Source organism: Camelus dromedarius, chromosome 2 (assembly GCF_036321535.1).
Source record: "Camelus dromedarius isolate mCamDro1 chromosome 2, mCamDro1.pat, whole genome shotgun sequence".
In the NCBI taxonomy this organism is placed as follows: Eukaryota; Metazoa; Chordata; class Mammalia; order Artiodactyla; family Camelidae; genus Camelus; species Camelus dromedarius.
Genome location: NC_087437.1, coordinates 63027425 through 63050077, shown reverse-complemented (window position 1 = coordinate 63050077; position 22653 = coordinate 63027425). Strand labels below are relative to the sequence as shown.

At 42.0% G+C, this 22653-nt stretch overlaps 1 protein-coding gene across 18 annotated transcripts in view; it reads left to right on the top strand.

The window, feature by feature from the left end:
- KALRN (kalirin RhoGEF kinase) overlaps positions 1-22653 on the top strand; it is a 608090-nt gene that overhangs the window by 224825 nt on the left and 360612 nt on the right. For all 18 annotated transcript variants that reach the window (XM_064494426.1, XM_064494420.1, XM_064494419.1 and 15 more), the window contains exon 6: positions 12980-13102. In XM_064494426.1, the coding sequence (XP_064350496.1) occupies positions 12980-13102 (123 nt within the window). The remainder of the gene's footprint in view (positions 1-12979; positions 13103-22653) is intronic.

The window sequence follows — 22653 nt, the reverse complement described above, 5'->3', positions numbered from 1 at the left end:
TGTAGAAGGAAGGAAACAGAGTCATGGAGACCAGTAAAAGGGAGCAGTTTGGCAGGAGGGGCTGCGTGGTGAGTAGCAGTACCAGTGGAAAGTGGAGGGTATATTTCAGAGTGATTTGAGGAAAGAAAGAACAAATGGGCTCTGGGGGTTGGGGTGAAGACGTGGGAAGTCAAGGGAAGGTAACGGTTTTCATAGAGAAGACAGAGTAGTTTAAGATGCTGGTTGAACATTAAAGAGACACTCATATTGAATCTACAGGCACCACGTTACTAGGAATAACCTGAAATTCAGGTGTGCATTTGGGAGACAATTTGATGATGATTTAAAAGTGTGGACTTTGGAGTCATACAGATTTAGATTTGAGTTGTTAATATGCCATCCTGACTGTGTGACCTTGGCCAAGTTATTGAATCTCTCTGAATCGGTTTTTTCAACTAGAGGAAGGTGGTGATGATGGTATCTACTACCTTGTAGGGCTGTTATGAGGCATGAGATAATGTGTATAAAGCTCATTGTGCAGAGCCGGGCACATATTTATTCTTGTCAGTTATCAGGGAAGTTAAAGTCAGAGAGCACCCTGTAACAGAGGAAATTGGGTTCAGATGGACACTAGATTCTAAATTTATCTCTATCACTTACAAGCTGTGTGATCTTAGGCAATTTACTTCAGCTCTTTGTGCTGAGTTTTCACTATGTCTAAAGTGGAATTAACAATACCTTCTTTTTGCATGATTATAAGGAGCATGTGAGATAACCAGTGGAGACACTTGGCACAGGAAATACTATTTGTGTGGCTGAAATTGTGAGCCTGGATGGATTTTCAAATGAACAGAGCTGATGCATAAAAGGCAGAGGGCTGAGGGCTAAGACTGAGACTATCCCAGTAAAGGTGTGCGGGACAAGGAAGAAAGCCATGAAGGGGCAGCTAGAGCAGTGGGGGGCAAGTTTGGATGAATCAGTGTAGAATTGAAGGATTGGCGAACTTTTGAAATTGTAGTGTTCCTCTTGTTTTTGTCACACTGAGACTAGACATGGTGTGTCAAGGCAGAGAGCATGAGTGTGTGGGAGCACTGCTTCTCCTGGGAGAATTAGTGTTGGGCAGGGACTTGTCAAAGCAGGAAGGGGATGCTGACCACGTCTGCAGCTGGATGGCCTGCCCCTGAAAATGACCTGGTGCACAAAGCCAGAGTGGGTAGAGTTTCTGAAAGGACTGCATTGGATTCTGATGCAATATCAAAGGAAGGATCAAGAACTCAGAAGGGAGGAGGCAGTTAGTTTTCATGGTGGGTGCAGACTTAGGAAAACAGTAAAGGTAGAACATGTCATAAGAGGTAATAGATGGAGGGAAAACAAAGGCATCAGGGGCAGAATATACTTCTGAAGGTTTGGGGATGATGGGAAGGGTAGACAGAATGAAGCTCTGAGCATTTTAGAAGGTGGAGCTACAGGGTTAAGAGCATCAACACTGAAACTAGGCCTCCTGGGTTTGAATCTCAGCTCTGCCACTTATTAGCTTTGTGGCTTTGGGCAAGTTAATTAACCTCTCTGTGCCTTGGTTTCCCCGTATGTAAAATGGAGGTGATAATATTGGGGGTTAATATGGGGGACATAATTATGAGATTATTAAGAGGATTAAATGAGTTAACATAAGTAAAGTGCTTAGAAAAGGGCCTGGAACATTGTGAGATTTCAGCAAATGTCAGTTGGTATTACTATTGTTACCATTATCTCTATGGCTGTCATTGAGAAAAGTTGAAAAGAGAAAGGAGAATGGAGAAAGGGAAGACAAGGAGAGAGACTGTGCACACAGAGTTTGGCTCTGCAGTACAGATGCCATACCTACCAAGAAGTCTTCTTCAACCCCACTAAGCATTCAGATGTAAAGACTGCTATGGGCCACCTTTGGTGCTATCTACTCAGGACGCTATAAGATGGGAGCTGTGGTTTCCCAGCAGGACAGTCCCTGCAGCAGTCCAACTCAGGTGCAGGGAGACAAGATCCATGGCCTTGTAGAAGCTGCCAGGCCTCAAAACCCATGCCCCACAGGAGCCAGTGTCTTTTGTAACAACTCTACTGCTGCAGCTTCCAGGATCCCTGCAATGCACACACCAGACACAAGAGTCACCTCCCTCAGGGAAGACCAAGGAATAGTGTCCCCATCAGGGATTTATAGTTCATTGATAGTCCTTCCAATCCAGAGATAGTTTACCAATCGAGAGTGTTTTTACCATTGGCAGCATAATTTAGTACCATGTTGGCACATACTCTCTGTATCTGTTTCCAGGGAAACAGGATTGGGGTGTGAACTGAAGGTTGGATTAGCATGCAGAAGGGGAAAGGGTTTTGTTAAGGGCTTGCTCACTGTGGGGCATTTGCCTGTTTAATAGAGAAACTGGGGCAGTTCTAGATGTGAGTAACGTTAGGATGTTAGATCTGAGATCTGGGAATTAAGGAATTAAGCAACATGCTAAGGAAACAAACAATAGCATGTCTCCAGGTCAGAGACACAGCTGGGCCAGTGAGACAGGTGTCCTGGCTGATTCCTGAGGCTACAGTGCTGAGGTCTCCCAGGGAACCAGGCTGAGCCATCCTCCCAGAGCAGCTGGATTTATAGTGAAAGATAAAAATGGCTTCCCTGTTACACAATATATAGAAGTATGCCAGCTGACTTCCAGAAGCCTAAAGGAAAACAGGCAGAGCCCCAAACACCTTCTCTCCCCCAGTAGAAATTTATTGACGATCTCTCATGCACAAGTCCCAACTACCTCTCCTGTCTCTAGACACCAGTGTAAAGATGGTCTTCCCCAACCTTGGACTCCCTATGGCCTGCAAGCCTTGCAGGGTATAGAAGAGGCGAGATGTCCAACTCCTTTCAGTGAGGAATTCTAGGAACCTAGAAACTTGGTCCAAATTTGAGGCTCCTTTATTTTTTCTCTCTTTACCCTGCTTTGGAAAAACATAAAAGCTCCATCCTGGTGGAGTGAAGAATTGAAAACAAGGGTTGAAGGGTCTTAAGAATCCTGAACCAGAACACACACATGGGGTCTATGTGTTGCCCTGTTTGCATGAGGACACGTGCCCAGGGTCAGTCAGAGTTCCTGTGAACTTTACAATTCTGCAATTGTAAAGTGGGAAATTTGCCCCTGGTTCCCACCCACTTCTCATTTTAGGGCCTCTTCCCTTACATCTAGGAATCTCCGCCACTGCATTTTAAGATCTCATCCCTGGAACATGCTCACAAAAGGCCTTGCTTTCTTACTGAGCTGTTTCTGTATCTAGGATAAACTAACTCCAGGAGGAGCTGCAGGAATAATGCATTTTAATGGGAGTCTCTCCTGAGTGAAAAACTGTTAAGAGCCAAAAGGATTGAATCCCTAATAATGAAAGGGTTAGGGTGTAGCAGAGAGGATGGGGAAGGAGGGTTTGGCAGCAAGGCAGGATGGAGTGAGACCCATGGTCTGGCTACATTAGGAGGCCTGGAGGGCACCAGTGCCTTTGGGCATAATCCTGAGAGAGTGTGCGGGTCTCTGAGTCCTGTGTGGGCAAAGGCACCACAGGGCTCTGAGTGTGTGGAGGGTGGGGGCAGTGGGAGGATGCAGGGTGTCCCTGGTCTGTGCAGTGCCCTGTGGTCACCCTGGGGGAGTATCTCCAGGAGGGGTGGGCTGTGAATGTTTGTGTCCAAGCTGCAGGTGTGATTCCCATTAGCCCATGGTGATTTTGCAGTAAGGTGAACATAGTGCAATTTTAGATCCATACCTTTCATCTGTTTTGTGCTCTAAAACAGAACATTAGGGAAATATGTGCAGTAGAATATGCTCACTATATAAATCTTAAAATCTATCAAGGGTGTAGTACTTACCAAAGCATAAAGTCACTATCTTATTTGAATCTCACTTTTCTAAGGCTGAAATAGTGTAAATTGTTATCCCCATTTAGGTTTAGACCATTAACCTAACATGTTAAAGTTTATGCAGCAAAATCTGCACTAGGACCCAAGTCTCCTGATTTGAAGCCTCTGCCGTTTGCGCTATAACTGACATATAATGCTTTATTGTGGAATTGACTGCACACCAAGTTTCCAGATGTAGCAAGGCTCACTGGCGAGGAGGTTGTTAGTATTCTTTAGGGCACAGGCTTTTATGGATGGGTCACTGTAGTGTCCAGGCAGGGTACAGGGGACATAGGTGATATTGGAATGTGCATATTTAGTAACAAAAATCCATTGGTTGTCTTCTGTCCTCTCAATCAACTCATCATACCTGAATATGCTCATATTCACTTTAAAACCAATATAATCTAAATTGCAGACAGTATAAAATAGTAACACTAGGTGGTAAGGTGGTTTCAAAGTTAAAACTCTAAATCAGATGCTGTTGCTAAATTTGGCAAATGAAGGAAAATAAGCCCAAGATCCTTATTTAATATCTTTGTTCTATAAAATAGTTTATGCTTCATTAAAAACAGAACAGAATGATAATAACCTTTTAGCTATCCCCATCTTTAAAAGAAAAAGGGAAAAGATTTCTGTTTATTTTCCTAATTTGAATTTAAATAGATTCTTTTTATCATTTATTATATATTAAGAACCAGATTTTTATATTTTTACTGATTTTTAGCCAGGATAAAAAAAATTACTTAGCAAAAGATGAAAAAAAAAAAACCAACAACCAAGTAGCTTCTATGGAACATCCATCTTCTTAATGAGACAAAACTATGTTGGTTTCCAAACAAAGAGATAAATTTTCATTATTTAGACATGAACTTTCCTCCTGAAGGAATTTTGTTGTTATATTGCATTTTGTTGAACCTACCATTTGTAGCTTCTCAAAAGAAAAAAAAAAAGAGAGTTCAAAATGTTTGAAAACACTGTGGAGATATATTCTGTAATTTTTCTGTTTTTATTTCAGATTTTTTGGGTCAGCCTAGTTCAAGTGACTTGTGTCTTCCAGATACCCCAGCTCAAATAGATCAAATCATAAGATGTCCTAGCTGGAAGGGAGCTTAGAAAGGGTCAGCTTGTCTGGAGATTAGCAACTCCAGAGCCTGTGGCAAACTCGCTCATGCATTTCTTTCATTCACTAAGTATTTACTGAGAGAAGCAGAGTTGTTTGAATCAGCTGTCCCGGGCACTTGTGGGGCAGGCTGAGGAGGGCAGGAGGGGCTGGGTATTGGAGAGTGAATGGCCCCATGTGAGGGACAGCATCTTACCACAGCTGGAGCCCCACAGTGCCCTGGTGGCTGCCTTCTAGGGGCCATCTGCTCTGTGGAGCCCAGGCAGAGGAGGTCCTACAGTCAAATGCAGGAGGTGGGCAGTGTCCCAAGAGCCTGGATCAATAGACACTTGGTGAATGTGCATTGGGCAGAATGAATGAAACCCATCCGGTGGGCTTCCCTTATCTCAGCCTGTTTCCTGTCTGTAAATTGGGCCTGATGGAGGCAGTGAGATGACGCATGCCAAGGGACATTTTGAACTCTGAAGCAGCAGACAGATGTCAGGGCTGAGACTAAGAAGATGCCTTTCTCTGGCTATTGAAAACAATGCCAGTTTTCTCCCTGATATTCATTTTATTCAAAAGTTAGAAATGTGAGTTGTAGCAATGAATATGCATTCTGATCCAGGAGACTCAATAAAACTGTTTTTTATTTTGAATGAAAAAATACATTCCATAAGTTTCCAAATTGAGCGTAAACCAAGATGCTTACCTCCATTCTGGAAACTGCTTGTCTCTTACAAATGAGGAGAAGCTCAGAAATGAAAAGACAGGCTCATGGGTAGTTAGTGACAGAGCCAGGTCCAGACCTAGCCTAGTCCTCATCCCACTTAACTGCACACACACACAGAGGCACACACATGCACGCACACACACACAAACACACACACATTCTTTCTCTGCAGCCATTTCCACCGCGTGCAACAGAAATGCTGGTGACCCTCGCAGACAGCTGGCTCACAATGGTGAGGGTCATATACAATTAGGCAGCAGATTCAAACCCAGAGAAGACTTGAGACGGTCCCTAGGAAACAGCCATGTTGGAGAGACCCTAGTTCCTGATATCACGTAGACTGTCTGGCCCTTAGCGCAGGTCTTTGTCTCTCTGCCCGAGATGAGTATCACCTCTTTGGAGCACAGCCTCCAGTCTCCAGTATAGCTGAACTTTCCCAGGAGGTGCGGCCACTGGAGACATACCATGTGCGTGCTCCAATGTGGAAGGCAGATCTGTCTGAACGGCCTGGGCACGGACCTCATCGTGTGAGAAGTGCATTCAAGGAGGCGTCAAGTTCCCCCAGTACTCTCCACTCTTGCCTGCCTGTTAACTCACTGTTGTCGTCCCTTTCCTCCCTAATTGGCCTGTGTTCAGCTCTCCTTGCTCTGTAGTCCAGCAGGGACCTGGCGCCGGGCAATCTAATCATTCTGGTGCTAGCACATAACTCTCTGCTTATTAGCATTTCTAAATAGTCATTTAACAGAAAATAGAGGGAAGGTCACTTCTAGGCCACTGGGATTGCCAAGAAAGTATAAAGAGTGAGCCACTCTTCATCACAAGTTCCAAGGACTTCAGGCATTTCAGATTTTCATTAACTTTATTGATTCTTTTGTCCACAAAGAAAAGAGATGAGAAATTATTTTAAAATGGAATTGAGAGGCAGAATTTTATAGAAGAAAAATTAGACGATAAGCTTCCTTTAGACTCCTGAGACACTAGTCTTCTTCCCTCCTTGTCTTTAATAATAAAAATTTTTAAAAGCCCTGACTGAATGCCTGTGGTGTGGGGTTGACTGTGACTGGAGGACCCAGGGTGGTGACCCAGCCTCCACAGGAGCCCCCAGCCTGGAACATCCTGTTACTCGAAAGTGAAGAGTGATCCTTTCCTCCTCTGTGTGTGTGTGTAGGTAGCCAGAGGTGATCTGGGTCATTCAAAAGGGAAAACCATCTCCAAATCACGCACATTTGCCTTGGGAAGGTGATGCATTTATACTTAAGTGTGAGTTGTCATAGGCTCGATGTCTCTCTTGGGAAACCAGACATACAATTCTGCCCACAGCACACCTCTGCTTCCTAAGCTCTCCTAAGCCTCTCAAACTCAGCATCTAAAACGGAACCCGCTGTCTCCCCTCTTCCATCCCCTTTCTTACCTTCCTCTTGAGGAAGCATCCATAGGGTCACCTTCTCTTACAAGGACCCAGGGTGCTGTGCCAGACACCTGGCTGTTTTCCCTTTCTCTTTCTTGCCCTCTCTCCCTAACAGTTGTGAGTCCTCAGTCCCATTCCTAGTAGCTCTCATTCTGCCCCCTTGTCAGACTCCACAGCCACTCCCTACGTCCAGGTTTCCAGGTTCTCATCGTCGTTCCCCAAGGTTACTGTAATAGCCTCCTAATCATTTTCACTGCTCCGTCTCATCTTTCCAGTCCATATACCACGCTATTCTCAAAGCTCATGTTATACTTCACTGCTCAGCTTACAAACCTCCACTGACATCTTGCTGCCCACAGTATATGGTCCAGGTTTCCTAAAGCTTGTGTCCAGGCCTCTCCATGCCCCCATCTCTTTCCTCAGCCTCACATCAGGTCCAGAAGCACAGCAGTGGTGCTTTCAGATCTTCGACACACTGGGCTGCCCCACAATTCTGCCCCTTTAATCTCCCGTTTGCCTGGAGCTCACATCCCACGCATCGCCACCTGGCTAATTACTTCCTGAGTCTAGGCTCAACTCAGGTGTCCCTTCCTCTGGGAAGCCTTGTCTGCTCTTCCCTGTCCCCACACCATCAAAAATGGGTGCTACCTTGGCCACATTGACCTTTATCTTGATAGATTTTGTCAGGTTGTGATTTTAACCAAGCCATATGTCAAGTAGTACTAACATTGTATCTGAGTCCATATTTGCTTTCCACACTGGTTTTAAGCCACTTAAACTCAAGAGCCACATATTAGTCATTTTTGCCTGGGACAATGCCTAGTATATACTGAGTTTCTGATAAAATTTGGTTAAATGTAATTGAAAAAGTAAATTCACTTTTCTGTTTAAAGGGGAAAAAAATGGAATGAGTCTGCAGTTCTGCCTCTAGGACAGCTGGCGTGATCTTTGCAGCTTCTCAGACTACACCTGTGCTCCGTTCCTCCCTACTCTGCAGCAGCTGCAGCCTTTACCCCATGCCAAACTATGGAGCATGAGTTCCACGCAGAGCAGTCCTCTTCTCCAAGGGTTTCACATCTTTCCTTGCTATATCTCTTGACTGCTCTGGGCAGAAAATTACAGAAGGTCCAACTTAAACAAGCTTTAATAATTAAGAGGATTTCTTGGCTCAGGTACTAAGAAGTCCAGAGATAAGGTGGAGATCAGGCAAGACATAATCAGGCCACTGCCTGTTTCCTGTTATTGTTTTAATTACACCTTTTCTCTGCCCATTGGCTTTACTCAAGCTGCCAGTGGAATGGCTGCAGCAATTTGAGGCTCAGGGGCACAATGACAGTATCTGAGGAAGAGAAGTCGAATCTAAAGATTACAGTTCTGTTTTCCCAGAAGCTTCCAGCAAACTTCCCTTCATTTTTTGTATATATTTGTGTGTGTGTGTAATATATATATTATTGAAGTATAGTCAGTTTACAGTGTTGTGTCAATTTCTGGTGTACAGCATAATGCTTCAGTCATACATGAACATACATGTATTCATTTTTATATTCTTTTTTACCATGTTACTACAAGATATTGAATATAGCTCCCTGTGCTATACAATATAAACCTGTTGTTTATCTTTTTTATATGTATTAGTTAGTATCTGCAAATCTCAAACTCTCAGTTTATCCCTTCTCACCCCCTTCCCCCTCGGTAACCATAAGTTTGTTTTCTATGTCTGAGTGTCTATTTCTGTTTTGTAAATAAGTTCATTTGTCTTTTTTTTTTTCAGATTCCACAAGTAAGTGATATCATATGGTATTTTTCTTTTTCTTTCTGACTTACTTCACTTAGAGTGACATTCTCCAGGTTCATCCATGTTGCTGCAAATGGCATTATTTTATTCTTTTTTATGGCTGAGTAGTATTCCATTGTATAAATATACCACAGCTTCTTTATCTAGTGATCTGTCAGTGGACATTTATGTTGGTTCCATGTCTTAGCTATTGTCAATAGTGCTGCTATGAACATTGGGTGCATGTATCTTTTTGAATTAAAGTTTCCTCTGGATATATGCCCAGGTGTGGGACTGCTGGATCATAGGATATGTTCATTTTTAGGCTTTTAAGGAATCTCCATACTGTTTTCCATAATGGCTGCACCAAACTACATTCCCATCAATAGTGTAGGAGGCTTCGCTTTTCTCCACAACCTCTCCAGCATTTATCATTTATGAACTTTTGAATGATGGCCATTCTGACTGGTGTGAGGCAATAATTCACTGCAGCTTTGATTTGCATTTCTCTGGTAATTAGCGATAGTGAGTATTTTTTCGTGTGCCTATTGGCCATTGTATGCTTTCATTGGAGAATTGCTTATTTAGGTCTTCTGCCCATTTTTGTATTGGGTTGTTTGGTTTTGTTTTTTTTTTTTATCTTATTAAGTTGTATGAGCTGTTTATATATTCTGGAAATTAATCCCTTGTCAGTCTCATTAGAGTTAGCGCATTTCCAATTATGATTTTCTTGTTTCTATAGCTTCCTGCTTCTTTTCTGTTTAGAGTAGACCTTTCAATATTTCTTTTAGTATTGCTGAATTCTTTTAGTTTTTGCTTGTCTGTGAAATTCTTTATCTCTCCTTCTATTCTAAAGGATAGCCTTGCTGGATAGAGTATCCTAGGTTGCAGCTTTTTCTCATTCAGGACTTTGAATATATCTTGCCATTCCCTTCTGGCCAGCAGTGTTTGTGTAGAGAAATCAGCTGAAAACCTTATGAGGGTTCCTTTTTAACTAACTCTTTGTTTTTCTCTTGCTGCCCTTAGAATCATTTCTTTATCTTTAACCTTGGCCATCTTAATGATAATATGTCTTGGTGTAGGTCTATTTGGGTTCTTCTTGTTGGGGACCCTCTGTGCTTCCTGTACTTGACTTGGATATCTGTTTGCTTCTTTAGGTTTGGAAAGTTTTCAGTCATGATTTCTTCAAATACTTTTTCAATCCCCTTTTTTCTTTCTTCTCCTTCTGGGACCCCTATTATGCATAGGTTAACACACTTTATATTACACTGTAGGTCCCTTATATTGCTTTCATTGGTTTTTACTTGCTTTTCTGTCTGTTGTTCTGATTGGGTGACTTCTGTTATCCTGTCTTCTAAGTCACTTATTCATTCCTCTGCATTATCTAGTCTGCTTTTGACTGCCTTTAGCTCAGCTTTTATTTCAGCCATTGAGTTTTCTGTTTTTATTTGACCCCTTTTTATAATTTCTATTTCCTTTTGATAGTATTCTCTGTCTCTATTCATAGTTTTTCTTATTTCCTTCTGTCCTTTTATCACCCCCTTTCTGAAGTCATGATCTAGTAGACTGTTGAGGTCTATCTCATTGTTCATGCTTTCAGGGGACTTTTCTTGTTCTTTTAATTGGGGTGGTTTCTCTGCTTCATAATTTTACTTATATTTCTCTGGCTCTTTGTATTTAGGAGTATCAGTTATCTACTGTGGTCTTGAAGGGCTGTTTTTATTTAAAGTGGGAGTGTTCCTGCGAAGACTGTGTATCTAATAGTTTTGTTGCAAGAGCTGTTCTTAGTATGGATGGTTGCCACATCTTTCTTCTGTGTGTGTTGGCTGTTATGCCTTTGATTCAGGGTGTGTTTGGTGCTGTGGGGATCAGAGCCTGCCCTGGCTGTTAAGCAGGGCCTCCTTTTTTGTTCTGTGGTTGTCACAGCCTTGACAGGGGCGAGGTCTGCTCCCCTGTTGCTGGAATAGAGGCTTCTAGACCCATTTCTGAGCTGTGGTGTATGGTAGCCATGGTTGGAGTGCTTCAGCTGTAAAGGAGGGTCACTGTGTATACCTCCGCAGGAGATGTCCACTGGAAAGTGCCCTCTGTGGTGTTGTCTGTCACTTGTTCTGCGGGCTTACAAAGTACTCTTTGATGATGCCAGCTTTGTCCCTGCCTTAGCTGCAGGAATGTCTCCCACAACCTCTGGTGTCTCTCAGGTTCTGGGACCCATGAACAACTGGTGCAGATCTGCCAATGTGAGGTGCTAGGATCCACCTTAGTGAATGTGCAGTCATACACCTGAATGCTTGGTGCACCACAGGTCATTGCAGGCCCCAGCACCGCCTCTGCATACAGTACACTTGTTGTAAATACCCATACTGGCCCCTGCCATGCACCAGAACTCTGCCCACTGCCTGTTTGTCTCAGAGGCATGGGTCCACAAAGGATCCAGAGAGAGCAAAGCCACCCTCTCTGCCTGGGGCTGTAAACAAATCTCAGTTCTGCCTTTGAAGTTACAGGGCCATTGGGCATGGATTCAGCTCTTAGCCCCGCCTCCATGTAGCAGCAATGGCTATGACTGAGCCCCACCTCTGTTCTCTCGAAAACACACCAACAGTGGAGCCAAGCGTAGGCAGCAGATATGGTGTGGTTGCTTTGTGCCCCTCCCCACCATGCACATCAGCAGTGGTGCTTTTTTATAGGCGTCCCAGACAGTTCTGTTCCACATACACTCCTAGCCAGAGCTCACACTGCCCTCCAGTCCCCTGAGGTTGTCTCTGTGCATTGGGCCCTAGCCCTCTGCCCAGGCTCCACACTGATCTCCAGTAGCAAATCCCAGCTCGTCCCTGCCGGGGACCGCAGGGACTCTCCATGTCAGTTTCCCTTAGTTCTGTCTCCCAAATGGTTGCCACTTTCTCCTTGGAGTCTCAGAAGCTCTGCTTCTGTCCCTGCTGACCTCCAGGCTGGAGAGGTGGCATCCCAGCATGAGGGTGCCTTTCTTCCTGTGCCGCTCCCTCCCTGCAGGACTCCCTGCAGCAATTTTTTCTTTTTCTTTTTTCTTCTTTTTTTCTCTTACTGGATTTTGGGAGACTCTTCCTGTATTCTGAAGCAAGAGACACTCTACTGGAGTTCAGTAGGTGTTCTTTGTGATTCAACGGGTTTGTAGATGTAATTCTTGGTGTCTTTGTGGGAGAAGGTGAGCTGTGAGTCTCTCTACTCCATCTTGGCAACCCCCCACCATGTTTTATTGTACTGAATTGGATAACATTCCTGTTTCTGAGATAGTCGCATTGGTCAGGAAATGCCATACACTTATTGGCTTAGATTTGATGTCCTGAGGAGGGATAACCCTTAAAGTGACCAGGCTCTCTTTTGGCAGAGGGGTACTGGTCAGCACCCCTTAAAGTGTGCGGGCCGCCTGGGAGAGAGGTAGATACCTGAAGGAGAACCAGGTGCAGAGCCAGGGGAGGAAAATGGCTCGGCGTCCACTGTGCCAGGAAGTATTTACCCTATCCTTAAAAGCCTCCTCTTCTGGTTCCTAATGCGTTACAGCAGAAACTTGGGAATTGTGAAGCTGTGGAATCACAAGAAAAGTTGATTCAGTTCAGAGTCAATTCAACAATGTGTGTAGTTGCGCAGCGTGAGTGGAGTAGGGGCATGTTAGGATACTCTGTTGCTTCTGACAAGGGTTTCTCTCTCCTGCTGGTGCACTAAAGAATAGATTAAGCCACCCCCTCATCACCTATCCCTAAAGCACACATGGGGCCCTTTGATGCTTTATAGGAGATTTTAAAAGGAGAAGTAACTAGGGAGAGTGAACAGCTTGCTCCCCACTGCCCTTGGTTCTCTCACTCACCTTCTCTTTTCCCTTAGGCTCTGTAGAGAAACACAGAGGCTGACAGTGGGTCCTTATGCTAAGAAGGAGGGCTCTTCTGGGAAGTCAGGCTGTGGGCCACCCCCACCCTGGGCAGGATGACTGGCCCTCGCTGGGCATCAGCATTGGGGCTGTTTTTCTTCCAGTAGCTCTGAAAGATTCGCACTGTTGGACCCATAACCCTTCTGATTACTCTGTGCCTTCTTTCCCCCTCCAGATGTTCGACTGGATAAGCCACAACAAGGAGTTATTCCTCCAGAGCCATACGGAGATTGGAGTCAGCTACCAGCATGCCCTAGACCTCCAGACACAGCACAATCACTTCGCCATGAACTCCATGGTGAGTGGAGGGTCTGTTCTCTGGGGGCAGGGGAATGCTGAGGGAAACAGGCTTGGGGTGGGGAGGGCAGAAACAGACTTCCAACCGGACTTAAGAATGAGAAACTCTGAACACACAACCGGTTTGGCATCCCATTCTTCCGAATGGGACTGTGTGCAGGATGCGTGGCCAGCTGGCTGTCTCTACAGCAGTTTGTGGCCCCATTTCTGCCTCCACACCCCGCTTTGCCTGGGAAAGGAGTGTTCTGGGGTTGTAGAAGCCATTAGCTCCGTGCAAGACTAGAAGAAAGAGCACCAATTCCACTCCACTGACTTACCCAACTAGCATGTGTGAGTCACTGAGCTGGGACAGAGAGGGACCTCAGTCTGTGGCACATTGGAAACAGTTCTGTGAACTGGGCTTCTTCACTAGAGAAGAGGAGCCTTACAGGACACACGGTTGCTGCCTTCCGCAATGCAAAGGGCTGCCTCAGAGAGAAGAGGGTAGTGTTGCTTGTGTTGGTCTGGGAGGCATAAATGTCCAGGGGATGGCTTGGGAGGTGGGCCGTACTGGAAGCCAGTGAGCTCCTGTGATGGGGAGGGTCCAGGCAGGTGCTGAGTTAAGAGAGGGCTATCTGCTATCTGGGTGGCCATGGGAAACTTACTTCTCTGTGCTCCAATTTCTTTATCTGTAAAATGGAAATAATAATAGCTACTCTATAGGGTTGTTGTGAGATTCAATGTGTTAATTGTAAGGCTGTTGGAGATGTGCACGGTCCATTGTCCATTATCAGTAAATATTGGTGTTGTGATAGTGATGATGGTGGTGATACAGGAGTGTACTCCAGGTAACACCTTGATCCCTCATAAAACTATCACTTTGGGATACTGTTTTTCCCTTGTGGGCACCCCAGGACTTAGCAATCTTGTCAGGCCCTGGATCCCATTATATTTGAAATGCCTGCAGCCAAAGTATGCCTTGACGTCTCTCTCCCCTCTGCCAGCTCTTCCTGCTTGTACTACTGGTCCAAAAGAATATTTCCACCACTCCCCACATATCTGAACACCAAAGACCTCTTATCATTTCAGCTGGTGATGTTGGGAGGGGGCTGGTGTTAAGAAAACATAAACACAGAGGATCACAGAGGCCAGGAAGGAAGACAATTTCATTTTCTACCAAGTTGTTTTAACTATGTTAATACACTGGACTTAATGTACTGAAGAAGAAATAATTTTGGCCTTCAGTTTTTAGTGTGTAGTTGGGGAGATAACTCAGACCATGATGGTGCAGCTTGATATGTGCAGTGACAGAGAATTGGTGCGTGAACTAAGAACCTTACAATCTCAGTAGTTTTAAACAATAGGGGTTTATTTCTTGCTCCTACCACGTGCCCATCACTGGCTGGTGGTGGGCTCTGCTCATCCCAGTCACTCAGGGACCCAGATGCTGCAGTGCGTCACTAGACAAGCATTTAGCCAAGCTCACGCCAGCTCTGAAACCTTCCACTTAGAAGTGACACATTTCATTACCCAACACCAGTCACACAGTCACATCTAACTTCATGGGTGGAGGTATATGGTCCTACCTCCACATACCGGAGAGGAGAGAGTGGATATTTGTGAGCAGCCCTAGTGATGAGCACAGGGAGCCACTGCAGGATATGAGGTAGAGATGAACGTCATGAGATTTGCATGGAAAGGTACCTCTAGCTGCAGAGTAGAGGGTTATGGGACAGGCAGAGAAAACATCAATGTTGGCTGTGTTATCAATTTTGGCTGCGACTCACAGCCTGTACATTCATCTGAATGTAAAGACTCATTCCCTTCCAACCAGTCTTCTATAATTAGCTCTCATCCTGGCTCCCTTTAGTCACAGAGGAGCAAAGCAATTGATCACAGGTGATTAAGAACGTGAAGTCAAATCTAGTCAGGTTTGATTAGCTGTGTGCCTTGTGGATTTCCCCTAGTGAATTTTACAAATTCTGTGCCAGAACCTTCATGTCACCCAACTGCCTAGCCCTAAGTCAGACAAACTCATTTTGTTAAGAAGCAAAGACAAACATAATTAGGGAGGTAAGTCTGCCACCAAGCCCCTCAAGACAATGAACTACAAAGTTAAATCGAAAGAGCCTTTGGCTTTGAATTAACTGCACCACTGCTCTTCTCTGTTAATATGGATAACTGAGAGTTAATGACACATCAAAAACCTTTCCTCTGACACATTTACTTTTGAAGTCTCCATTTTCAGGACAAAAAAAGAAAATGAGCGAAGAAATTTATTGAAGGGAAGCATCTTCTGGAGCTGGGAGAGAGGGAGGAAGAGATTTAACATACAACAGCCAATTAGCATGTTCCAGCCCATCTTGTAGTCTCCCACTGCTCTGAGTGCCTACAGCACTCGGAGGCCTGTTGAGCCTGATTAGGCTGGATCTCCTCTCTGGCTGCAGGCAGGGGAAGGGAAATCCCTGGGTTGTTCAGTCACATTGTCCAAACTGGTGCTTTATAAAGGTGGCCCGTGCCTTTGTTAACTGGGAGGTTTGCAAGTTTGTTATTAAAAGGAACTTCCACAAAGAGAGATGTCAGCATCCCAAACAGATGAAAGGAGGGAATTATAGACTCCTGTTCTCTGGCCTGAGTGATGGATGTTGCTGCCAAGAAACAGATGAATGAAGCAGCTACTGCTGGAGCCCAGTGACTGTAGGATGATCAGTTACTCAGGGGAAGTGAGAATGCGGATTGTTCTGTGAATTCACTGAGGCATTTCCTTTTGGGTTCTTGGAAATTACACACACCCATACATACGCCCACACGTGTGTCCACGAAAAGGTACATTTAGCATCTTTTGTTTCAGGCTACAGGTGAGTTCTTTGCTATTGAATCGTGTTTTACTGAAATAGGCCAGTGATTCCTTATCTTTCAGGGAGGTCACAGACGCCTTTGAAATCTAATGAAAGTTTTGGGTCCTTTCTCCAGAGAAATGTACATGGACAACTTTTTAAAGATAATTTCAGGGAATTCAAGAGAATCCTAAAGCCTATCAATCAACCTCCCCAATTTAAGAGACCAATAACCTCATGACTTCTTTATTCAGTCATTCCACAAATAATTAAGGATCAGACCATTGTGTTGGATGTTGGACCTAGTAGTGAACAAGAGAGCCAGTGTCCCACGGAGGTTGCAGTGGAGAGACAGATGTTAGTATATATGGCTATAAACCAACGAGTCTTATGTTGGGAGAATAAGGGATGCTCTGATAGATTATAATGAAAAGGGATCAATTTAAATGAGGGGAAGTCAGGTGCATTTTCCAGTCAATAATCACTATTGACTTAATGTTCATTGTTCATTCATTGTTAGTAATTAATGGTCTGTGAATTAAATTCTGTAATATACCAAACAAATTATAATTTAAAGAAGCCCTAGGTACATTGTTTTGTAAACGAAAAGCTTCTAGGTATAATTTATCTGGTTTTCAAGTTTTATTTTTGTGTTGCTAGTTTAATATGCCTGTAAAGACCTGGCTCCAACTGAGGTTACCATTACTGAGAAGTCATTGCATATCATTAAGTCCTGGAAGAAAAATCAGAAATTTTCTATATGTTATCTATGATTTGTACCAATAAAGGCTATCAGTTATTAACATGCCATGGGTGTGGGAGGAATGCCCCACTGAGTATGGTACATGAACAACTCTGAAAGAAAAAGGTTAAAATTGGTTGATCTTTAGCTTTTTGTCATAACATGTTTTTTATACTTCTCACTGGAGAATCCTATTCTTTTGATCCTCAAAATAGTAATAGTAGTAATGATGATGATAATAATAATAATCATACCCACCTACTAAACACAGTAGTAAAATATTGTCTGGCGGCTTATAGTGTCTCAGAAAGCTGTCCTTCCCAAGCAGTCGGGAGCTCTCTTGTTTCTTAACTCTTCCTTCTGTTGTGGAAGCCTTTTTCAAATTCTCCTTCCCCTGAGTGCGGCCTTCTCCTCTGTTGGGAGTGTGGGCAGATGGAAGGAGAGTCAGGCTGTAATCTGCAACAGAACAATCATGCAGCCACCTATGCTCTAGTCCTTCAAGAAAAAGACACTCACAGGAGTGCATACACATACAATGCAGCTTTATTTGCAGTTTTAATTAACTGCTTCTTTGGGGAAAAAAATAGACCGCTAATGGTTTCTGTCTAGAGTTTTAAAATATGAAATGATATTCGTTTTCTATTATTACAACTCTGAGGACTCACATTAGTGATAGCCATGTGCAGCTGGGCAGCAGGAAGCCCTTCAGCAACGGCGTGTTGCTAGCTGCCTTAATCCTGTTCATTTGCTCCCCAGAGGCACATACTGCCACTTGATGGTGTGCAAATCAGACCAATTGCAGCAAAGCCTGTGGTGCTCTCTCTTTGTTTTGAGGGAAAGTTACAAATAGTAGCACCAAGGAAAAAAATTACATCTGGTGCAAGAGAAATAGAGATTCTGAGCAGGTTTCCTGATCCCAGTTTGAGAAACCTTACTCTGGGGTGCTCTGTCATCTTGGCAGCCCTAAACTATGATTCTGCAAGCACTGCCCCATGCCCAAACAGGCAGCATTTCCTATAATACAGTGTTTCTAGATTTTGGTGAGAACACATGCTATTGTGATCTTTAATAGCCAGGATTTGACCCTGCCATAGCTGCAAAGCTTCTTAGTAGACATAGAAGCTGTGGGAAAAGAGAAGTGATCAGTCTGAGCTGGTATGTGTTAGTCTTTTTAGTACAATTCTTTTTCCAAAGAATCATGTAGTGGACTTACTAAGAATGCAGATTTCTTTTTGGCTTTCTCCCCAGTCCTAGCAAATCATAATCTCTGGGGGATGGCACCCCAGGAACCTCTATTTTTAACAAGATTCACGGGTGATTTACATGCATATTAAAGTTAGAGAACTGCTGTTCTATAGAGATGTATATGTATAAAATAGTCATGCCCGAAAATAAAGCATTGCAAGTTCTGAAAGATAGTCCACTTCCAGCATGACAGCATGAGGAGCTATGCAGACCCACTCTCCAGAGAAACTGGTGAATGTTATTTTAAAACAACAACCATTTAAATTCTCTAGAAATGGTCTTAAGTGCATACAGCAAATGATGAAACATTTATTCAAGAAAATTTACTAAAATTTGATTAGAACAATGATTCTGTGGTATTTGAGCCAAGACCCACTTTCTACCTCTCTCCTCCCCACTACCAGCTCGATGAGATGGAAACTCTACTCCAGACTGGTGCAACCAAGAACACAGGGTCCTCTTCCCCCTCAGCTCCCAGTTGAAGGACCACCTTCCCAGATAGGGCAGTTCCTATCCTGTTACAAACTACTTGTTACTGAAGTTAAGTTCTAGGTGAGTGTGGCCAAGGGGTGAGGATTCCTTCTTCTGCCTCGTCCCCACTCATGGAGCAGAGGCTATACAATAGGTGCAGCATTGCAGAGAATTCCCAGGTCCCAAATGCTGTTGCTCCAGCTTATAAGGCAGAGGTTTTATGCCAAGAAGACTTGAGACTACTCACCCACCTCCACTGAGTCTTTGGCTTCTCAACTGGAGGTGTCACTCAGGGGAGCCCCAGCTCCAGAGTCATGGCTCAGAGATTTTGTCTGGGAGTGGAATCAAACTATAAAACAGAGAGCTGCAAATCTTTTCCCAAAGCAACTGACTTTATTTGTAACACAGAGTAGAGAATTTCAAGCTAAAAGCACTCTCAAAAATTCCCTTACGGAGGTTCTGGTGAGAGGTAACTGGGAGAAGATTGGTAGAGTTATTGAAGATATAGGATAAATGGTAGGTGGGCTAATTTGCCAGAGAGAACTGGAGAAAGAGACCTTCTGAGGCCAGAACAAATCTCAAGTACTGACCTCAGGATTATTCCTTCAAAGGAGCTTGGATTTATTGATTAGGTCTGTGGAGCAATTTATGCCCCAAGGCATTGCTGAAAGCAAAAGAATAATGAGCTGGCAATCAGTGAAATTTAACAGCAGGGTATGGTCAAGGAAGGAAGTTATCTAGTGAGGACTGTGGAGACCACTGCCATCCCAGAGTGAATGTGGGCATACCCAAGGCTGCACCCTCTAAGGAGCAACATCAGAGGTTTTCCATTGTGGGGACTGAAGTAGAAATAGACTTTACTAAAATAGTCCAGTTAGTCACTAGACAAATAAGCAGGCAAATAACAATAACAAGCCTCAGAAATAGGGGACCAGTACCCAGAGTTGCTACAATATATTATCTAAAATGTCCAGGTTCCATCAAGAAATTACAAGCTATGCAAAGAAACAAAAATGTATGATCTGGGTGAAAAACAAATGGATAAAAAGCACACACTGGAAAAAGCAAGCAGCATAAAATCCCTGTAAGAGCAACCAATGTCAGATTTAACAAAGATTTCAAAATATCCATTATAAATATGTTTTAACAAAACACAAAAGCTAAGGGAAACCACAATTGAAGAAGTAAAGGAAGGTATGATGACAGTGTCTCATCCAATGGAGAATATCAATAAAGGAATAGAAATTATTAAAAAAATGTTGAAATTCTGGAGTTGGAAAATACTGTCACTGAAATGAAAACTTTACTAGAGGAGGTCAATAGTAAGTGAATTGGCAGAGGAAAGAATTAGCAACCTTGAAGACAGAGCAGTAGAAGTTACACAATCTGAAGAACAGAAAAAAACAAATAATGAGAAAAGATGAACAGAGCCTCAGAAAAATGTGGGACATCATTAAATGTACCATCATCTGCATAATGGGAGTACTAGAAGGAGAGAATAGAAAGGAACAGAAAACATATTTTTTAAATTGTGATTGAAATCTTCCTAAATATGTTGAAAAATATTCATTTACACAGCCAGGAAGCTCAAGGAACTCAAAGTTGGATAAAGGAAAGAGATCTACAAACAGATTCATTGTAGTGAAAATACCAAAAGCTTAAAACAGGGAGAAAATCTTGAAAGCAAGGGAAAAATGATTTGTCACAAAGGAATTTTAATAAGAATAATAGCTGATTTCTTATCAGATACAGTGGAGTTCAGAAGGAAATGAAATAACATATTCAATGTGCTCAAAGGGAAAAACTGTCAACCAAGAAGCCTATATCCAGCAAAGCTATCCTTCAAGAATGAAAGTGAAATAAAGATATTTCCAGATAAACAAATACTGAGGAAGTGTGTTGCTAGCACACACACCTTATGAGAAATAATAAAGGAAGTTCTTTAGGATGAAAGCAAGTGACCCCAGACATCACTCTGAATTCATAAAAAGAGGCAAAGAGCACCATTAAAGGTAATTATGTTATTATAAAGGAAAATATAAGTGCAAATTTCCTCTTATTTAAACATCCATTTTATAAAATAATATGTATATAATGTATTATTGAGCCTATAACATATAGAAATTTAACATATTTTTCAGCAGCAGCACAAAAGAAGTGGGTCAGAGCAAAAGTGTGTTGGGCTAAGGAAATTACTCTGGGTGATAACTTGAATGCACAGGAACAAAAGAAAAGATCCAGAAATGATAAATAAGGAGGTTAATATAACAAGAGCTATAAACTTATGCTTTGCTTTCTTGTCTCAGCTTCTTTAAAATACACAAAATTATAAAAAGTGATCATCATAACAATCTAATGTTGGGTTTATAGATTTATAGATGTAATATATATAACAATAAATCACAAAAAGTGGGGTAAGATAATGAAGGTATACAGGAGTAACATTTTTTCATCTCACTGGAATTCAATTGGTATACATCTGAAGGTGATTCTGATAAGTTAAAATGTTCATGATAAGCCCTAGAGCAGCAGCTAAGAAAATAACTAAAAAATACATAGTGAAAAAATTAGTAAAGATATAAAAATGCTACATTATATTCACTTAATACCAAAGAAAACAGTATAAAAGGAATAGAAGTGTAAGGAAATACATATGACAGAAAAAAGTAAAATGGCAGACATAAATCCGATTATATCAATAATAACATTAAATATGAAAGGATTAAACAATCTAATCAAAGGTAGAGATTGTCAGACTAGATTTAAAAAAAAAACAAGCTCCAACTATATATTGTCTACAGGAGCAACACTTTAGATTCAAAGCTTATAGTAGATTAGAAATAAAAGGATGGAAAATTTTGAAAATAGTGATCATAAACAAGCCCAGAGTGGTTATACTAATAATAGACTTTTAAATAGACTTTAAAACAAAAACATTTTATTGGAGAAAAAAGGGGAACATTTTGTAATGATAAAAGAATTATTCCATCAGGGAGATATGACAATTATAAACATATATGTACCTAACAACAGAGCACCAAAATTCATGAAGTAAAAACTGACAGAAATGATGGGAGAAATACCATTCAACAATAATAGTTAGAGGCTTCAATGCCCCACTTTAAATAATGGATAAAACAGCTAAGCAGAAGGTCAATAAGAAAACAGAAGACTTATATTAGGAAATAGAAGATTATAAACCAAATCAACCCAACAGACATCTATAGAACACTCCACCCAGCAACAGAAAACCAGACATTCTTCTCAAGGGCACATATAACATTGTCCAGAATAGATCATATATTAGCCATAAAACAAACCTCAGTAAATAAAAAGGCTAAAAATAATATAAAGAAAGTATGTTCTCTGACCACAATGTAATGAAATAAGAAATCAACAGAAGGAAATTTGGGAAGTTTACAAATATAGGAAAATTAAATAACACTCCTAAATATACAGTAGAGGAAAGAAGAAATAAAAAGAGAAATTAGAATATACTTTGAGATGAATGAAAATGAAGACATAGCATATCAAAACTTTTGGGCTGCAGCTAAAGCAATACTTAGAAATTTTTAGCTGTAAATACCTGTATTAAAAAAGAAAAAAATCCCCCAAGTTAATAACTTAATCTTCTACCTTAAAGCACTGAAAAAATAAGAGCAAACTAAACTTAAAACAAGCACACGGAAGGAAATAATAAAGATCAGAATGGAAATTAACGAAATGAAGTACAGAAAAACAGTAGAGAAAAATTAGTGGAACCAAAAGCTGATTCTTTGAAAAGACTGACAAACTTTTAGCTAGAATGATTAAGAAAAAAAATTACTAGAATCAGAAATGGAAGAGAGGCCATTACTACCTACCTTACAGAAATAAAAAAGATTATAATGAATACTATAGATAATTGTATACCAATAAATTAGATAACTTAGGTGAAATGGACAAAAGCCCAGCCCAGATGGCTTCACCAGTGAATTCTATAAAGTGTTTAAGGAATTAATACTAGTTTTTCAGAAGCTTTTCCAAAAAACAGAAAAGGAGAGAACATTCCCAACTCATTCTATGAGGCGAATATTACTCTGATAAGAAAATCTGAACAGAAACATCACACAAGTAAATAAAGCTACTGATCACTATTGCTTATGATATGGATGCAAAAATTTCCAACAAAATGCTAGCAACAAACCAAATCTAGCAACGTATAGAAAGGGTTATATATCACATCCAATTAGGAATTATCCTAGAATTGTGAGGTTGCTTGGTAAAATAAAAAACAAA